This window comes from Malania oleifera, chromosome 2 (genome assembly GCF_029873635.1).
Source record: "Malania oleifera isolate guangnan ecotype guangnan chromosome 2, ASM2987363v1, whole genome shotgun sequence".
Taxonomy (NCBI): Eukaryota; Viridiplantae; Streptophyta; class Magnoliopsida; order Santalales; family Ximeniaceae; genus Malania; species Malania oleifera.
Window position 1 is genome coordinate 142,222,825 of NC_080418.1, and position 20,462 is coordinate 142,243,286.

The 20,462-nt window shown below is 35.2% G+C and overlaps 2 protein-coding genes across 3 annotated transcripts; one reads left to right on the forward strand and one right to left on the reverse strand.

Annotated features, from left to right (window-relative positions):
* Nucleotides 1-4,522: 4,522 nt before the first annotated feature.
* On the forward strand, nt 4,523-10,733 carry LOC131149715 (tRNA A64-2'-O-ribosylphosphate transferase). 2 transcript variants are annotated; one of them, XM_058100409.1, is made up of 7 exons: nt 4,523-4,911; nt 4,988-5,145; nt 7,794-8,493; nt 8,756-8,856; nt 8,951-9,059; nt 9,506-9,565; nt 10,174-10,733. In XM_058100409.1, the coding sequence occupies exons 1-7, from the start codon at nt 4,632-4,634 to the stop codon at nt 10,341-10,343; spliced, it is 1,578 nt and encodes a 525-aa protein (XP_057956392.1). In that variant the 5' UTR covers nt 4,523-4,631; the 3' UTR covers nt 10,344-10,733. The 2 variants fall into 2 exon arrangements, with proteins under 2 accessions (XP_057956392.1, XP_057956393.1); XM_058100410.1 differs by having other exon boundaries at nt 4,779-4,911; nt 4,993-5,145.
* Nucleotides 10,734-10,831: 98 nt separating this feature from the next.
* Nucleotides 10,832-12,748, reverse strand: LOC131149716 (phenylacetaldehyde reductase-like). The gene is made up of 6 exons (XM_058100411.1): nt 12,561-12,748; nt 12,258-12,427; nt 11,916-12,107; nt 11,603-11,765; nt 11,330-11,516; nt 10,832-11,175 (listed from the first exon to the last, which is right to left on the reverse strand). The coding sequence occupies exons 1-6, from the start codon at nt 12,676-12,678 to the stop codon at nt 11,031-11,033; spliced, it is 975 nt and encodes a 324-aa protein (XP_057956394.1). The 5' UTR covers nt 12,679-12,748; the 3' UTR covers nt 10,832-11,030.
* Nucleotides 12,749-20,462: the final 7,714 nt, after the last annotated feature.

Genomic DNA, 20,462 nt, shown 5'->3' on the forward strand with positions numbered 1-20,462 from the left:
TAACAATCTGTCCAATTTCATGCGTAGAGTGAACTTGTATGCAAGCTCATGACAAACATCAGTACCAATTGTATTTGTCATTATCAAAACCGGGATATGACCAATTAGGTCAACAATCTCCCCCTTTTTTATGATGACAAATACTTTATGTAAAAGTGGGTACAGCTAAGAAAGACTCCCTCTGACTACATGCATAAAGAGAATTAAAGCTCAATTATTTATTAATGTACGCAATTTTGCCTCTTCTCCCCCTTTTGGCAACAACAAAAAGGACTAAGAAATATAGTATGAAGGCAACAATCATTTAAATACAAAAGATAAATTGGGAAGATTTTTGAAAAATTCGATAGTATGCCATTTGAAAATAGAGCATTTCCTAAAATAAGTTTGTACCTAAGTGACCTGTTTTGAGTTCAACAATCAATATATAGCTATTTTTATCCAACAACTCAAATAGTTCAATATTGATAAAGTCAATAAGCTAATGTGATCATGCAGCACAAAGGACTTAAGAATACCAATTGTTAGATACCAATTGTTAGATGTTACCAATTTTTGAAATTTATATATTCCCACAAGATATAACATTTTAGCACTGAATACATTTGATTTTATTAGAACCGTACATTTCAAAGTAAGGTGGCTCCCCCTTAGATTGTGCATTCTTCTTTAAACTTATAATTTGAACAAAATACACAAGTGTTTTAAAAACTTATAAACATACTGCATCACAAAAGATTATCTTTTAGAATAAGACATAATATGTGTTTTTCTTAAAGGAAACCCCCTTTTATAAATCTGATACCAATTATTGTTTTGGGAATACAATTGTCCAAAAGATAATGAATTTTAGCTTAGCTAAAAAAGTGAAGTAAACTAGAACAAATCATATTTAAGATAATCATGATGCACAAGAAATGGTGTTCTAGAGACACAACCTAAGTTCAAGAATATTCAGTTTTTATAAGATTGTAGGATGTGTGTGCAGTGAATTTGGAAAAATTTTGGTAGCATTTCGTTTAAAAATACAACTTTTCTCATAAGCACCTACCAATTACAAAACATTTAAATATATGCACAAGCTTCAGATGATTCAATTTAAATTGAGCTCAGTGCAATAAATTTGAAGTCCAAAAATAACAGATTTTACAAGCACATCCATTTTAGAAAATGCTTGAATATTTTAGGAAAATGTCAAACAAAAATCAGGTAGCATGCCGTCTGTAAACAAGACATTTCCCATATTAACCTGCATAAAGGATTCACGCAAACAGTATGTCATCCAGTTTTGAACATGCGAGAACCTATAAACACTACTAGCACGCAATACACAATACAATGCATCCGCCATACAGGAGGCTTTCAACACAAGCATGCTTTTAGTAGACAAGAGCATTAAACCATATATGATAAAATTGTCCAACAAATATATATATCATCATCTAAAGTAATATGGATAGTGCATATGAACATCTAGACATAATATGATATTAGATTATGAGAGCATTTCAATTTAATAGACATGAAGGATAAATGCTCCCCCTGAGTTATGCATTTTGATCGTTTTATGCTTTTTTCCTCTAAAAAAAAAAAATCTTATTTTGCTATTCCCTTGATAGTTCAAGTTCCTAAGAGTGTTACTGAGTGATTCATATTGCTAAAATTTTCCTTGTTTGCATTGATTGTTATTTTTATTGAGAGTTCTTAGTTAGAGTTTTTTCTTCGATTTAAATAATAAATCTTTGAGTGGAAATACCCATACAGCTAGTGAGTCTTTGCATCTTGATTGCAAGACTCATCAAGCTTGTGATATTTGATTTGTAATAATATTTTTACACAAGCTTATACATTTTCAAATATCTCTTGAGCTATTAATTTTGAGAAAATCTTATTTGCGATATTTTGAATATTATTGTTAAAACACTTTGAAACTTGTGGTGATTGATTTACATTGATTGTTTGTTTCAAAGTTTACTTGGAAATACACTCTAGATCTTAATTGTTGATTTACATTAGACTGAGTGTTTAGCACAATATTAAGCACTGAGCATATTTACTATCATCCATGCTTGCATATTATCTGGATTGTATCATAGTACATATTTGTTTGTGTAAGAAGCGTTTGTTTGTACGAAAATTTTCATATTTGTTGTATTCCAGGCGTGAGCTTGAAGAGGGAGACTAACCCTGTTGAATAGCTCCGGACTGGTTTAAATCCGGTTAGGAAAGTTAGGTGCACCATCCTGGTAAGGTGCGGTTGTAGGTTGAGGTTAGTCCCATTAATTGACCTGATTGTAAATGGTGCCGCTCCACCCATTAAGTGAGTATTAGTGGAATTCTCAGACTTGTGAGTTAGAGGCAGGGACGTAGGCAGTATTTGCTAAATCCCGATAACATATCGTGCATGTACTTTATATTTTCGCAATTTATTTTCTGCACTTTCATTTTAAGCACATGTATGTTTTGTGTTTAATTCATTATATGTTGTACATGTGTTGATTGAGTTTATGATTATATAAAAAGACCCTAAGTTTGTGTAATACTACTGCTGGTTAATTGGACATAGGAGAAAAATTTTTAAATACGCAATTCACCCCCTTCTTGGGAATACACCAAAGCTAACAGAGATTGGGCTCAAACTAGCTAATGGGCCTTGGGGACCTTAAACTAACTAATGGGTTGTAGGGGATTTTGTCTTAGACTAACTACCGAGCTGTGGTGGTTTTGGTCTTGGCTTAAAATGAACTTGGGCTTAGCCCAATTATTTGGGTTAAAACATTTGGGTATTGGGCTTTAAGTGAAGACATGGGCTCAGTCCTATACGTGGGCTGAAGACCTGGGCTTTGAAACTTGGGTCAAATAAACTTCAGTATTAATGGACTCATATCCAAATTGGACCTGGGTCTCAGGTCTGTGGATCCACCAGTCGGATGGGTCGGGTCAACCCAGGTTTAGTGGATTAGGTCAATGGACCCGATTTAATGGATCGGATCCATCGATTGGATCTGAGTCCTCGGGTCATTTTCAAAACACTTTTTTTGCCTTTACTGGATTGAATAAGAAAAAATAAAACACAAAAGTAAAAACCAATATTTGGTCTTCATCTCCTCCAATCTTCAAATCCTTTTTTTTTTCCTTGCAATTCTCCACTATGAATTTTGAATTTTAAATTTTAAAAACACAAGCTTCAAATCTTGGCTTTGGAACTCGTTTATGCAACCTTAATCATCAATTTCCACACTTTGAGAACTCCTTGCTTTCTATCTCTCAATTTCTTGTATGCTTGTCTCTCTTATATGAATTTTTCATTGCGTGTCTTCACTATTTCAGAAGCCTCTATTTATAGGCTTGGAGAAGTGATTTGCATTCAATTTAATTTAACCAATCACTTTTGAGTGCTCAATCAAAATTTCAATTCTAAATTAAACTGCTAACCACCTCTTATTTTTAATTTTTGCACATGTGTACTTTTTTTTTCTTTTCTTTGCAAGTTTAAACTTGCTACAAATTTAAAGATTGCCATCTCCTTCTCTTTTATTCTTTTATTGTATTTTTCCTTTTTGTTATGTAAATATTTGAATCATCTTGTTTTTTTTCCCCTATATTTCCCTTTTTTCCCCTTGTATTTGTATTTTTTCATGAAATAAATAAAATACTTTTATTTTATTTTATTTTAGTTATATAAGACCCGAACTATTTTGGGTGTCTAGAGTTAATTAAAGATTTATGCTTTGATTTTAAGAGGAAAGTGTGCTTAAACCCTTAGATAAAATGCTGCTCAATTTTTCAATTAGCGACTATAAATTTCTTTAACAATTCGTGACAACAAATTTAGAACTATTGGAGGACTTTGGGGATGACTTTTGAAGCGCTTTTCAAGCGATGGATTTGAGCTGCGACGAAAGAAATAAGAAGATGATATACAAAGATTAGACATTTCAAAGTACATTAGTTTGGAAAATATTTATTTATACTACATTAGTTTGAGTATCGTTGATTAAAGAAATATTAGAAGGAGAAAATTTCCAATTTACTCTACTTTAACCAATTAAATGATTTTATCAAATTGTTTAGATTTTTAAAAAGGTTTGTCCCATCTTTTCACAATCATTCCTAAGAGTGATTTCAAAATGTGCTCTTTGAACACACAATTTTATGGATAGCTATGTGTGTATATATATATATATGTATATATATATATTTCGTTAGCTTCTTATCATCATTCTTAAGAGTGACAGTTTCTCGGCATTCTTATCATCATTCTTAAGAGTGACAGTTTCTCGGCATTCGCTCTAAAATGTGTACTTCAAGGTTCAACACGCGATTTTAGGGATACTGCACTCCCTCAATTCCACGCTTTAGTGTACTATTTTGAGCAGTGGTTCTTGAAATCGTTTTCCAGACACGAATGTTTATTATGCATTCTGATAGAATCGCTTTTTTCTAAACACAATTTCAATTTAGTTTGGATCTGACAAAATTTAAAACGGCGTCGTTTAAAAACCATCCCCTCCCGGTCAAGTTCTCTGCAATGCCTCGCCGCTGTACAGAACGTCGGCAGTTCTCTCCTCCACGCTATTTCTCAACCTAAAACCCTAACTATACAAGACCCCTATAAACTGGGGGCGAAGATGGAGGATGAGAGGCAGAGCATATACAGAGTTTCCAGAACCATAAAGCGGCGAGAGAACACGCTGTACAACGCTCTACGATCGATCTACGAAGACTCCATTTTCGTGGGAGAGATTTCGGAGCTATGGCCGGGCCTTCCCCTCCTTGCCAACCTCCGATGCGGCCTCTGGTACTCCCCCAAATTCCATTCTTCTTGTTACTTCAAATCCACCGACGGCCACACCAACAACTGCTCGTTCAGCACCTCTCGCCTCAATCTCCACGTCGCCCTCCTTGCCGGTACACTACGACACAACCCCTTCTCTTTCTCTGAATGGAACGTTCATTTATGTTTTTCTTGTTCGCTGATGGGTAGGACAGAAAGGGGGTTGTATTATTGTGGATTCGACTCGGAAAGGGAAGCGGTTTCCGGACAGCATGTCGAAGACGATACCCATTTGGGCGTGCGTTCTGAATCGAGCTATTGCCAATTACTCTAACAGAATGCGTAAAAATGGCACTGTACTGGTGGGGGTGAGTACTTGATCAGTTTGCATACTTTATATTTCATAGAGAGCTGGCGATTTGAATATTAGATTATATTTGTGATTCAGTTCGTAGCTGATTTTTTGTATTCAGTAAGCCCCGAAAAAGGGGCGAAATATATTTTACGGGTGAGAACCTTCGACAGCATGATGAAATTGCAAATTCCATCATGTGCACTTCGTTTGGATTGAGTGATTTGGAGAGAAGAAAAGAAAGGTGGTTCTTTGTCTCCAAATCACTGGTTTCGATTGTACTTTGTAAAATAAATGAAGAGAAAGGGAGAGAGGAAGAGTAGATTCCCATGAAACCTTCTTTTCAAATCTCTTCAAAAGTGGAGAAATTTAATTTGGTGAGAAAAGAGACTAACTTTAGAATATTTATTAAAAAATATGTCAAGAAAATTTACCATCTAACTAAAAAATAAAAGATCAATCTAGTATAATAATATTAAATCCTTTTTTTTCTCTTCAATTATCCAAACAACATTGGAGGAAAGGATTACGGTATTGTTTTTGGTTAAATAGGTTAAAGGCCTAGGTTTAAAGAGGTTAGGCTTAGGGAATGACATTTTTTTGGGTTCTTATGAAACTTGCTGTTTAATTGATATGCTTTGGCTTTGCATCTATTGAACGCATTTGAAAGGATAGATTATGCTTAATATGGTCAAATGAAACATAATACTTGTAACCCAAACGAGATAGAAAGGGGGATGGGCCCCAAAGATCAGAACAGACTAATGCAAGGGGCCGCTGATAGACAATCTGACTGGGGGTAAAGGGGAGTTGGTGGGACTTTGCAAGGGGACAAACTGGACATAAGAGGGAGCCTTCAGAGGTGCAATACTTCAAGCAGTTGGTGTGTAGAATGTGACGGACGAGAGCTAAGGAGGGATGACCCAATCGGCGATGCCATTGCTGGAGGGAGGTGTGCTGACTGACATGAGTGGAAGGAGAGGATGGCGGAATGGGAGGAAAAACATAGAGTCCGTCACGAGTTGGCCCGGTGAGGAGGATTTGCTTTGTCTGCGAGTCCTTGACAGAAAAATGAGAAGAATGGAATTCAAAAAAGCAGTTATTATCAGTGCAGAATTGAAGAATTGAAATGAGATTCTTGGTGATAGATGGAACATGAAGGAGATTTTTGAGAATAAAGGGAGAAGAAGGAGAAAGAGAGGAGTCACTGAAATTGTGGATTGGAAGTCCGGAGCCATTTCCAACCTTGATGGTATCAGCACCATGGTATTGTTCTGCAGAGAGGTTTAGATTCGATAAATCATGGGTAATATGGTGAGTGGCAGCAGAGTCAGGATACCATATATTGTTTGAAGGTGAATCTGAGGCAGTGAAATTTGCTGAGAAGTTGCCATGAGGTGAGTCATATTGAAAGGCATGATTGAATCTGTTTCGGCATTGAAGTGTCATATGCCCAAGCTTGTTGCAGATCTGGCAAGTTGGGCGAGCGGTGGAGAATTGCTGGGATGAGTGGCTAACAGTATTGCGAGTTCCATGATTGTGAGAGAAGTGTCTCCTACGGCCACGACCATGTCTACCAGCACGATGAAAGGGGCGACCTCGTGAACCAGCAGTAGAGGTAAAATTTGCAGAGAGTTCTAAAGACTGAGGTGTGACTGTGGAGACGTGGGAAAGACGATTTTCATGGATGAGAAGTAGTTGATATAGTTCATGAGTGGACACGGGATCAGCTCTGGTGGTAATGGAAGTGACGAAGGATTCGTAGGAGGGACCAAGACCATTTAAAATGTATGAAACCAGCTTTTTGTCAGACAATGGATTTCTGGTTGCAGCAATGGAATCAGCAAGACACCGGACTTTGCCAAAAAAATCTGAGATGGATAGGTCCCCGCGAGAAAGATTGGTGAGTTGAAATCTGACGTGAAACTCTCTGGCTTGTGAATGAGAGGAGAACATGGTAGAGAGAGAGCACCAAAGGTCTCGAGAGGTTGAGGAAGAGAGTACAAGTCGGAGAGTGAGGAGAACAGAACACTGAGAACCAGCTGATCAGTGCGTCACCAGACCACGTATGCAGGATTAGATCTAGGTAGTTGTCCGGCAGAGCCAGGGAGAAATTCCGACAGAGAGGAGGTTGATCCATCAACATAGGAGAAGAGATCTTGGCCCCGTAGATATGCTGCAACCTGAGCTTTCCAGAGAAGATAGTTTTCTGTGGTGAGTTTGGTTGTGATGATGTGAGAGAGAGAAGAAGCTGAGGAGGATGCAGGGATAGAAGAAGAAGAGGATACCTCCATGGATCTTGACTGCTCTGATACCATGAAAGAAGCCAATGAACAGTGGCTGTGCAGTGATTATTTTATTCATATGTGAAGCTCTTTATATACACTTACAGAGGGAATCAAAAAGAGAATAAAAAATGGTTACAAAACAGAAAGTTGCAAAACAGAGAGGAATAATCTGTTGGAATTTAGCTGGGTTTGTTATAACTGTTGATATGGTCTTCTTGGACTCTTTAGTTATGCGTTCAATGCACACTACTCTACACAATGTCATGATTAATAATTTACTGAATTTGCCATATATTTGGTCATTAATGTGTCACACCTTGTATGTTTTGGTTGGTATTCATGTATTTCTCTATCTGGCGTCCACTTATTTTGACAGGAATTGTATACTTCTAATCAAGATGCAAAAACTTCAGTACACATGTCTTATGATTGGGATTGTTCTTTGCATCTTCCCCTCTGGGTTTCCAAAACAGAGAAAGCAGCTATTGAGGATTGTTTAGAAAAATGGACCAAACAGTTGGAAGCCAGTGGTGCGGATATTGCCTCCCTTGCGTTATTGCTGAAGAAGCCCTTATGCCCTCTATGGATTTCCCAAAGAACTGTAATCTGGTTAAACGAGGTACCTGACTATGATTCATGGGATTTCACTCCAATCATACTCGTCTCTGCATCCTCCTCAAATGGCATTGTTCAACATAGGACAACTTCAGAGTTTAGCTGGAATTATATATCGGGGGCTGGAGATGATGAAGAAAGCTGGGCAAGGGGCTTATCACCTAACCTTTTCTGGAATCATGCCTTCGATCTCATTGCCTCAGGGCCTGATTTGTGTAACCAGAAGGTTGCCGATATAGTTGAAAAAGATAGAGTATATCATGCTCAGAGGGGACAGAATGCCCCTCAGGTATCTGTCAGGCCTTCAAAGTTGTTAGGGACCACTAGCCAACTTTCGGTCGAAGAACAGCGACAACACTTCGGGATTTCAAACATTAGAACTGATGCGAAATCATTTATCGAAGATGCTGCAATTTATTGGTTGGGTTCAACTAATCTTGCAGTGGGATCAACTGGAGTTGGTATGCTGATTTGATAATTTCTACATATTGGCATCCATTAATACTTATTTTATGGACGGTCATAAACTATATTTGTTTCTCCAATTGTGTGTCCAATTTGCTTGTAAGTTGCCCAAAATATTTGATTTCTTAAGTATAAAAAGTACCCTATGTGTTTCTGGAATTGCTTGCTAGAAAAGAAAAATCTTTAGAAAAACCAAAAACCTTTGATTCCCTGTTCTTGTTTGTATGGCTTACTCTGAGTTTGTATTCTTTAGTGCAGCTGCAAATGTGACTAATGTTGATTGCATATTGAACTGTGACCGGGAGCTGGTCCAAACCTGTCTTTCAAATGCTGACACACACTTGCATCTTCTGATTGTGGTATGTAGAAAATTAAATCAATGCATAGGGATTTGCTATTATAATTGTTTCTATTTGGAATATTTTTTCACTCGCTCTAGATTTTGCTGAACAGACCTCAAAATTTGACCGGTTTTCCTTGCTAAGCAATCTCCCCGCTGCGCTAGACTTTGCTAGGTTGAACCTGAGCAAAGGAAAACGTCTTTTGGTTTGCTGTCATAATGGTAAGTGCAGAATGCTTTTGAAAGCCAAACTTTTTTGGTATAACTTGTGTTCCTGATTGGATTTGGGTGCACCGGAATGAAGGATGTGCTTGAAGAAAGCCAATGAGACAATTTCTATGTTGTATCTTGCATGACATTTCTATTCAATCCCCTGTGTTTTGGTTGCTTTTCAATATTGCATTTGAGTTCCATTGCATGGGGATCATTTGTAAGATTTCAGGAACATTAGTTACATTTTCCTTTTTATTATCATTTTTTTTTACTCTAAAATTTTGTGGCGACCATTTTTTATTTGTGTTTGACATTCCTTTTCTTTTTGTCCCTTGATTCTTATTCATATTTTTCTGCTCTTTGTTTAGTATGGATTGGTCTTCTTTGCATTTACCATTGGTGCACAAATGTTTCCTTAAACAAGTGTTGATAGATCCTTGTGTCTTTGTTCCCAGGGGAAGATATCAGTGTGTGTGTTTGTCTAGCGATCTTCACATCGTTATTCAATGATGGAGGTAAGAATTTGTTTGTTGGTAAAAAATTTGAGATTATGCTGTATTCTTTCTTCATCATACTCTTCTTTCCTTTTGTCAAAAAGGGAAAATAAATAGAAGAAGAGAGGTTGCTGTATTTATAGAGCAAAGCTTTCATAATAAAACAGAGCTGTTTATGGTCACTTTTTATTCTTGAAATAATGACAGAAAAAACAAGTAGGATAACTTCTTTTTAGTAGATTTTATTTGGGCTTGAAATAATGTTTTTTTTTTCTTTATTTTCTTTTTATTGTTGTTGTTCAATGAGGGAAGGTATTTAGAACGTTATTTGTGATTCAAAATCTGTGTTGCATGTATTCATTTATTTATTTTTCTACAGGTAGCTTATTTATTCTTTTTAAAGCATTTTTTTCTCGGTTTTAGGCTGAACTGAAGGTAGATCATCCATTTCAAATTTTCTTGGACTTATCAGAGCATCCAATATTGATATGCAACCGCTATTTTTGTCTTGATGCAGTGTTTATTAATCTTGCTTTCTTCTTTCTATGGCCCTGATTAAAAAATGGAAATGAATTACTTTGTTTCTGTGTTCTGAAGTATCTTTTTAACTTAATGAACTCTTTGCTTAGGAACCTTTGATGATGGGAAATCCTTCAATGAGACATGTATTACAAAGTGGGAGATGAGACGGCGACTAGTATTTATATGCAGATATGCAATAAAGGCCCGACCTTCTAGAGGAAATCTGAAGCAGGTCTTTAGTTTTCTTTCTGGTGGAAGAGCCAGTTCAGTCTTGTGAAAATAATATATATAATCACAAAGTGCTCTGCCAGAAACATTAACATTGTATCTTCCAGAAGTTATGGAAGCCGGTGCTGCGAGGAAGAACAGATAGAACAGAATTATGATGGATCTGTGCTGAAGTTTCTGGGACTGCAAGCCTGCAACTCTATTTCACTGCCAGCCCAACTCCATTTTGCATGCACAAGTGAATCCAGCAGGTTATTAGATTGTGCTTTTTGGGTAAGCCAAGACCAAGAGCATTTTGTTGAATGTATCTTTATATTGAAATGTTGTTACAAACTGTTAATTTATTAATTGTTCAAGGTACTATAAAATGTGAGGGGATGATGTATACTACGGAATTGATGCTATCACTATTTTGATTAATTGATCCCCATTTTTGTCATGTGTTCACATATTGCTGAATGCTGATTTTGCTTTCCTGCCAAGATCATTTAATTAGGAGTTACTGGGAAAATATACCACTGTCATAAACACCATCAATTTCGAATTTTCATCTCCAGAAATGATTTTACTGTAAGTTTAGTAAAACTTCTTGACAAGATAAAAGACTTGTCCTCACCCAAATATAAGTTTAAAAAATGACGAGAGACTTAGAACCAAGGCACACATACAAGCAGGACTCATTTGGCATCAACCATTTATTTGATTTGGTGAAAATTTTCCTAAGATAAATCCAACACTATGCACTGAGAAATTTCTTTTCCTTCAGGCTTTCAACTGTTTCCATGAGGCTGGCCTCAAGGGAAGCAAAATCAATGCCCAGGCTTTTTGCTCTTTCCACGGACACCTTATATGTTGGCATGAAGGGCTTGTCGTCCTCACACCTGCTCAAGGTTATCAAAACCAACAAGAACAATGAAAAACAATAGACAATGACAACAAGGACAACAAGAAGGAGGACAGAGTTAACACTTGCAACATTTGATATCAACCTCGAAAATTTAAGTTAATCTTAGGAAAGGGCAAGAAGAACCTCACTTTTCTGGAAGGGGAAGGCCAGGATAGAGCCGGCGTAAAGTCTGCACAATTTCCCAATAATGTGCAACCCTTTCCACCAAACAGTATCTTCCATTGGCTGAAGGATTCTCAAATGCTAGAATATGTGCATTGGCCACATCCTTTACATTTACCCAACCAAAACTTACATTGGGAAATGTTTGTGCTCCTGAAATTTTAATATTACTATTACAATCAATATTAATGTTAATTTATATTAGTAAAATAAATTGCTTAAGATGAGAAAAGGGATACCATTTAACAAGTTCAGAATTGCTGCAGCACTTGTGTTTAGTGTGGGCTGTATAAGTGGACCTATCACCATTGCTGGGTTTATGGTAACCATGTCAATGCCCTTCTCCTTCACAAATTTCCAGGCTTCCTCTTCAGCCAGCGTCTTTGAAAGTACGTACCAAAGCTAAAAGAACCCACCAAAATATATATATATATAAGCAAGAAAAGAAAAAGGAAAGAAAACAAGAAACATTCAACATATAAGAAATGAGCATTTGATTATCGGTTGGTTCAAATTACTGAATTGGTATAGTATTCAGATATAGGCAGGCACCTTTGATTCCTTACAAATCTGTGGATTAGAGAACCAAGTCTCGTCAACAACCACATTAGTAGTTCGCGGTCTCCCAGTGTATGAAACCGCAGCCGTGGAAGATGTCACCACCACTCTTTTGACAGATGGGGTTTTGGCACATGATATCAGGACGTTTAGTGTTCCCTTTACTGCCGGATCAATCAATTCAGCCTGCAAGGAAATTATAGAAAAGTAGTCATGTGTATGATAAGCATGAGCTTTGAACTTTAAATGTATAAACACAAATCCAAACCAATCTGTTGTGCAAAGTAATTAAGAAAACAATAAGAAGGGATTGATGATAATGATGAATTAAGGTACCTTTGGATCTGTGGTATTGGTAAAAAAGGGGGATGCTGTATGGAAAACACCTTCACACCCATTCACCACAGAATCAAAAGAACCTTCTTCCAGCAAGTTCGCTTTGAACAAGAACAGTCTCTCCTTGGCTCCCTCTAATTTAAGCAGGTGCTCTGTTCTCTTTGGATCATCTGCAGCAACATATCAATAGATTATGCATATAACCCACCAGAATCTATAAGAAAAAAAATGAATAACCATCTGGGTATAAGATTATGTTTGGTGTTTAAGATTCCACCATGCATCCAGAGCAAGAGAGATTACTTAGATCACGAACAGAGGCTTTGACAGTGTAACCGCGGCGGAGAAGGAGCTTCACCAGCCACGAAGCAATGTAACCGGACGCACCAGTCACGCACACCACCTTCCCTGCTCCGCTCATTCTCTCTCTCTCTCTCTCTCTGCAATTTTTTGGGTGTGGTGTTCTGATTCTGCTGTAGTGCTGTGTGGGTTTTATGTGCGGCTGCTGGTTTGATTCCTGCATCAGGGAGTTCGCCACCCAGTTGATTGGTGACGTAAGTGCTTACGAATATACATAAAAGTTCTGTTCAGTGTCAACCATACCATTCTATCAAAAATTTCAATAGTTTTGAGTTTTCACGTATTGGCTGACGATTACTTAGCACATTAATGCATGCACGGAACCCAACACAATACAAAATTGTGTTTGGCTTCATTTCTGTTTTTTTTTTGTTTGTTAATTTTATACAATAAAAAGAAACAAAATATGGTGATAGTGTTATGAAAATCATAAGAGATTAATGGTTGTCATCTTTTCGTTTTTTCCACTACCATAAATTCTTTATTATCCTTATTGTCCTATAAAAGGGTACCAATTTTCTTTCATTTTAACACACACATTGCATGCTTGAAGACACATTACGTAGTTGAAGTAAGTAGACATATAGAAAGGATGAGTAAAAAGAAGAGATGTAGAGAAGAAAGATATTTTGTACAAGGCTGGTTCCAAATCATCTTATAATTTCTCTCGAGATAGTGAAGTTTTGATCCCATCCGCCCGTGGAGTAGGCATAGCCGAATCTCGTAAAATTTTTGTTTCATCTCTATTTATTTTTTTACATCTTTTATAGTACATTATCAACACTAGACTTTAACTATCTGAGATATTTCTTTAAATCGTATTTAATTTATTTCTTATAAGTTTTACTCCACAATAGCATAATATTTTCTAGAAGAGAATATGTCTTTTAAAGTTTAAAGAGTGCCAATCTTCAGAAAAGATGATATAAGATATGTAAGGACCTGAACCTGAGTGGGTTCTTACGTATAAATTTTTCAGCGGACGCACATAAATCTAAATTATTTTTATTACGACAGCACTAATTAGTTTTATTACAAATATATGTCTCAACTATTAAAATGAAAATTTTTAAAATTCCAAAATATACAAACATATTCTAAATTGTATTATACTAAATTTTTATTCTACTATGTTCTTTCTATTCCCGCTCATGCACTTGTTATGTCAGATTTCTAGTATACTCTTCAAAATCATTTGAAATGTAAAATAACGATTGGAGTGAGACGACGTTCAATAAGTAAATAAGATTATTATTAGTGTGTGACTAAATGAACTTTCATAATATTATACTTTCGTAAAATAATATTTAATACTATAACTTCAAAATTGCTTTTAAAATAAATGTGAATTCAAAAATTTTTACATAAAACTTTTATCAACTACAACAATAAAATTTTATAATCATATACTGTAATTGTTAAATTAAACTTTTAACTTTAAAATTATAATTATAATATTTAATTATATACCTATATATTTTTCCTTACACGTTTTCTTTAGATCATCATTTAGGTACAAAAATGGTCATGTTCACATAAACATATATTTTTCTTTCAAATCATCAATAACTCTATACACGTAATTAAATATGTATATACATATACTGAAAAAAAATTACCCTTAGGTCTGTTAGCCGTAAGTCATGTTTACCCCCATGACTGTGTTGTGCGATCCGAAAACTGAACTTAATTGACTGACTGACCAAACTAAATCAACGTACGTAATCATTAAATGAGATTTTCCCTATTAAATCCTGGTTCGACCCAGGTGTGCACTCAAGAGAAATTCACTACCATATAAAATCACTTTATAAATAATGTGGGTGTACTCTAATCCATTTAAATTTTAAGTTGTGGTACCGAGTATTCATAATTTTCTGTATCGTCTGAGCCATAAGGGATTTTGAAAACATCTTATTATATAATTTATACAATTAAAATAATATCATGAAAATCTCATTTTTATTCATATTTTCGTGAAATACGTAACGTAAAAATCAACTCATGTCATCTTTACTCATATTTTCATGAAATATGTAACGTAAAAATAAACTCATACCACACAATTTTCGTGTAAAAATATATTTTCTTGAATAGAAATTAAAGCTACAAAATACCCGAGAGGTTTAGAACATTTCTCAACTAAAAAATAAACGCAAGTATATTAAAGATAAAACTAGTTTAATTAAACATGCGTAAAAATAAACTCGGGAGAATTTTACGAAAATAACTAACATAGTCAAAATTTACTTACAAATAAATTCGAGTATAAATTTTAAAAAAAATCTAACATAATCAAAATTTACTTACCTCTTACTTAATCTTGTTATACGATCACAACGAATATTTCTAAAAAATTAGATCGAAAAAAGTGGGTGAGTGAGAATTTTAATTAAAAAAAAAATTCTCCCTCCACTACTAATTTTTTCACTCACTAATCCTCTCTTCCTTTGAAAAATTTTTGTGAAAAATGAAGGTCGAAAACTTCTTATTTATAGGAAAATTTTCAAGAAGAAAATGAAATTTGTAAAAGTGTAGGGAAATTGGTAAAATTATAATTTTTTAAAATAAAAAAATGGGCAAAGAATGGACATGAGATGAGCATGAGATGTGAGGCATGAGATGAGCATGGGGGTACATGTGGGCAAAATGGGAGTGCTTAATTAATTAATTTTTTGAAATCATTATTATTATCATTGTTATAATTTTCAATTTATGTTTTAGTATATATACATTTTTGAAAAGAATTAAGTTCAAATTACGAAAACTCATGTTGGCCCCACATGGTCTTGTGGACCCTACAAAATTTCGAGACTTAAGTGGGTCCTACGTAACTCTAATAGTCCTCACACGATTTTATGGGCCCTACATAGTTTCGGGACTCATGTGAACCCCACACGGCTTCGAGACTCATGTGGGCCCTATACAATCTAGTGGACCCCGCATATGATACCTATATTATTATTATTATTATGTTATTCAAAACATTATTTTATATATATGTACTTATTTATATGTACAAATAGTGCTTACCCTATTTATCTTACGAAATTCCATTTTGATCAGGCCAACCTCGAGGGAGCGACTGAACCGTAATGGTCTCTGAGTACTTGTTAAGATAAGTTCTTTTTTAGGCATCAAATATGGAATCAAGAATCCTAACGAAGAAACACATTCGTATTGATATTAACTTAATGATTATTATTATTATTATTATTATTATTATTATTATTATACTTTAATCGTATATACATTTTCGGGGTCATTACAAGATAGACCTCCTGAAGAGGTTATGTATCTAGTCTCCAGGAGAAATGGTAAATATTTACTTCCTAAAGAGGTTATACTTTTAACCTCCCGAAAAGATGTTAAAGTCGACCTCCTAAAGAGGTGAGACGTTTATCTTCCATATGAGGTAGTACATTTAACCTCTGAAAGAGGTGGTAAATTATTATCCATTTTCATATTGTAATTGAAAATCACATTCTTGAAGAGTACAAATTGAAAAAAAATAATAATAATGTTCCTGAAGAAACATATTTAAGTATCCTTGGAAGGGTGGAAGTAATATTGTGTCTATTATTATCTCCGTTTTATTTTAGTTTTTATATTTTATTTTTCTAAATTGCCTTATTATTATTAATTTATTCAGATGTTAAACCTAAGTAAAGTTGAATTTGTTCCTCTTGATATCAAATGCAACAATTATTTATCATGAATTCTTAATGTTGATATCCATTTAAATGCAATGAACTTGGGAAACACTATTTTAAATGGAAATATCGCATCCTTACAGGATTGCGCCAAAATTATGATCTTCCTCCGTCATCATTTAGATGAAGACTTAAACACTGAATACCTCACTATAAAAAACCCACTTATCTTATGGAAAAATTTAAAGGATATATTTAATCATCAAAAGACTATGATTTTACCGAATGCTCGATATGGATGATTGGGCCTGAGGTAGCAAGATTTTAAAACAATCAGTGAATATAACTTAGCTCTGCATAATATTAGTTCGAAACTAAAATTGTGTGGTGAAAATATTACTGATGTAGACATGCTTGAAAAGACATTTACTACTTTCCATCCCACTAATGTGCTCTTACAGTAGTAATATAGGGAGAGAAAATTTATTAAATTTTTTGAACTTATATCATGTTTTCTTATTACTAAGCAAAATAACGAGCTTTTGATGAAAAATCACCAAACTCTTCAAACTGGCTCAACCCCATTCCCTGAAGTGAATATGAATACATCTCGTGGTCGAGGACGAGACCGCAGGCATGGTTGAAATAATCACTAACTACGACATGAGATTGCAATCCCCCAGAAAAGGGATGACCCCTAGAAGTGGGATAATGATTAGGATCAATGACCCAGTTATCATGAAAATAAATGCTACAGTTGCGGAGGAAAACACCATTGGTTGCGTACCCGTCGTATGCCCAAACACTTGGTAGATCTATACCAAGACTTTATAAAAGAAAAGAAAAAGAGTAAAGAAGTTGAAATAAATTTTGCTGATAATGTTGTTCTAATAGATCTTATTATTGGACCATCGAACTCTGCTTATCTTGATATTGTTGATTTCCTTGTAAATCAAGACGAAAATAATGATGTAATATTTTAAGATATAAAGTAAGCAATATTTAGTTTAATTTCAATAGATAAATTATCGAATTTATTGTTGCTATGATCAATTATAATAATGGGTTTTTAATGTAACGACCTTCTTAATAAACTGAGTTTTTTTTTTTTTTCCATACTATAATATTTTACATGTTCTGATACCATACTGTAGAAAAACCCAATTATTAACCTAAGCAACGAAAAACATAAACTGAATAAACATATCCATATCATACAATACAAATACCAGAGTACTACCATGTTTTTTTCCCAAAATATACACATATATTTTGTTCCCTAAAATACCCTCAACTAGCCAGGGTTTACAAAAACATTCCCAAAAATCTACTCACTTTCTGATAGGGCACTACTGAAGCCTCTCTATTTGTGAGCCTGGTCTGCTCGCCTACCTGGATCACCTGAAAAATATATCAACACTGGGATGAGCCAACGCTCAGCAAGGAGAAATATGTTATTACTAGTGTGTGGCAAATGAACTACTATATATATATCCTGAAATCTGTTTCCATATAAACATGAATAACTGAATACAAAGTACAGCACCAATAATAAAATACACCACCTTTTTTCCCATGTTGCTTAACATAGCAGTTTTATAGATTATAATTCAAATTACTTCTAGTGTACATAAATATGGTCCCTGTTTTTGTAAATCCGTACGTATGAAATAGTAACTGAAATTGTTCCCTGTGGCTATCTGTGTGTCATGACTTGCCCCCCTCATGACAGGGTTGTGCGGCCCGTAGGCTGGATTTACCCTGGCTGGCCAACTAGGAATAAATTACTGAACTCCATTAGTCGATCTGCCCACCTCAACCCATATCTGGATGGGGAGCCTAACCTCTTCAAGGGCCTAGGTGATCGACCTTATCACGTATTATCTGAATATGTGGTTGTACTAAATAAGTAACATAATATCTGTAGTAATGGTACCGTGCTCTGTAGCTGCAAGTCCAACAGGGTCTGATATCATATAATACTTTTCTATACATATTTATCTGATTTACCATGATTTCGAAGTATTCGTAATAACCATGATGCTGCATAACTGTTCTGTAATTCATATGTCGTAATACTGAAAACAGAATAATCATAACACTGAAACTGCATAATTATAATACCGATATTCGTGTAATCATGGTACTGAGATCCGTATAATCATGGTACTAAAATCCATAAAATCATGGTACTGAAATTCGTATAATCATAATACTGAAATTCGTAAAATCATGAAACTAGCATTCGTAAAACATATACCTGTACCATATTCATATTCACAAGTCACACCATACATAAATACATAATTTTCATAATTAAATAAGCTGTATAGTATTTTAAGAAATACCTAGCATAGCATATTTCCCTTACCTGACTATTGGAAAACCCCTAGGGAATACAAGCCTAACACCCGCATGGCCTCCTACAAAACACCCTGAAACCAACATATACCAGAACAAAATATAAGTATTTTTTCGTCTATATCATTTCCTATAACTATCAGAAAACCAAAAACTAGCTAAAAGACCTTACCCTGAATTTGGGATGAAATCCAACTTTGTTTTTCTGACAATCCGCTCCGGTAGATTTGCAGAGAACTCCACCAGGAGTGATGCAGTAGCTTTGGATCGTCGATTCAGCGACTGGTGGGGCCGGAATTGAAGAGAAAAGGGAGAGGGAAACGTAGAGAGAGAGAGAGAGAGAGAGAGAGAGAGAGAGGAGAGAGAGAGAGCGGCGTGAGAAATGAAAAATATCCCAGTTTCCCTCCTTTTATACTGCCAGATTTGTCAACGAGACACGTCACCTCGTCGACGAGTCTTTCATAAAATTCGTCAATGAAGCCTTGTATTCGTCGACGAAATTCAGAGCAGCCAAAAACCTCTCTCTGTATTTTCTCGTCGACGAAGCCCTGTATTTGTCGACGAGTCCTTGTAATTTCTTGAATTTATTTTACCTTCTTCTGTTTCTGTTTCTATTTTCTCTCCCTCTTATTATTATTAAAATGCTATTATTCTTTGGGTCACTACATTTAAAATATATGTAGTAGTGTGAATTGTATTAAAACTTTAATCGATTCTAATATGTCTTTGGAAGAAGTTTGTTTCGTTGACAGTGTAACGCCTCGAACCCGAGAGTGGGGGCCCGGGGTGTTATTTGAAATAAAAACACTCTGATACCATAAATACTACAAACCCGCCCTAAACAAGGAATCTCGGGTTCGCCTGTCATTACTAATAACAAAATCATACAGTGGAAGAAAACACCTCAATTACATTACCAGAGTTCTAACTATCCCAAAATACACATATAAAGCTACCTATCAATATCAAACAACCCAAAAATATCAAAACATAATAACTGGTGTCTCATCAACTCTGTCTACCACTCCCAAAAGTCTAATCCCAACCCTGTAGTAAGTTAGGTACGGTTCCCTGTAGAACCTGAAAAATGAGATGGATAATGGGGTGAGACACTTCTTAGTAAGACAGATTAGGTTATTATCAGAGTGTTGCTAGTACGAGTTTTTGTGTAAACATATTACTTTCATAATTTCATTGTATTTGAATTGACATTTTAAAATTGCACTAACCTGTATAACTGAAAATATATAATTTTTGAATATAATATTGTTGGCTCAATATAGCCCATTTATAGTAAATTTGCCCATATATGCATAAAAGAAACACCCTGTACTGTTAAACTAGTTTCGTCATGCTTTCTCATCGACATGCTTCCCCTCATGACGGGTTGTGCGGCCCCAAGGCTGGACTTAGCATTTGGCCAGCCGACCATAGCTAAGTCAGAAAAGGTAGTAAGTATGATTATGCCTACCCTATACCTAGAACTGCATTGGAAGGGTCACCCGAAACTACATCGGGAGTAGTATTGTACCCAGACCACAAATCGATTATCCATCATTACACTATCATCCCAGTGGCATTGCACTCCCTACCAAAACATAGCTATAGTACCGTGCTCATAACATATCATATGATTCCTTAGGGTTCTTAAATCATATATGACAATTTACATAATAAAAATTGTAATCATGAATTCACTTTCATAAAAATATATAAAACATAAGTTGTTCATAATTCTATAAAATATCTGCTATATCTTGTCTCGGTATAAAACCGGCATATCATAACTCGGCTTATATTCATCATATCACATCTCGGATTATAGTCATCA

Coding starts and splice junctions, on each gene's coding strand:
- LOC131149716 (XM_058100411.1), bottom strand. CDS start 12,678: ATGAGCGGAGCAGGGAAGGTGGTGTGCGTGACTGGTGCGTCCGGTTAC. Junction 11,766..11,915: donor AGATTTGTAAGGAATCAAAG/GTGCCTGCCTAT, acceptor GGGTTCTTTTAG/CTTTGGTACGTACTTTCAAA. Junction 11,176..11,329: donor GGCCTTCCCCTTCCAGAAAA/GTGAGGTTCTTC, acceptor AACCTTGAGCAG/GTGTGAGGACGACAAGCCCT.
- LOC131149715 (XM_058100409.1), top strand. CDS start 4,632: ATGGAGGATGAGAGGCAGAGCATATACAGAGTTTCCAGAACCATAAAG. Junction 8,494..8,755: donor AGTGGGATCAACTGGAGTTG/GTATGCTGATTT, acceptor TCTTTAGTGCAG/CTGCAAATGTGACTAATGTT. Junction 9,566..10,173: donor ATCGTTATTCAATGATGGAG/GTAAGAATTTGT, acceptor CTCTTTGCTTAG/GAACCTTTGATGATGGGAAA.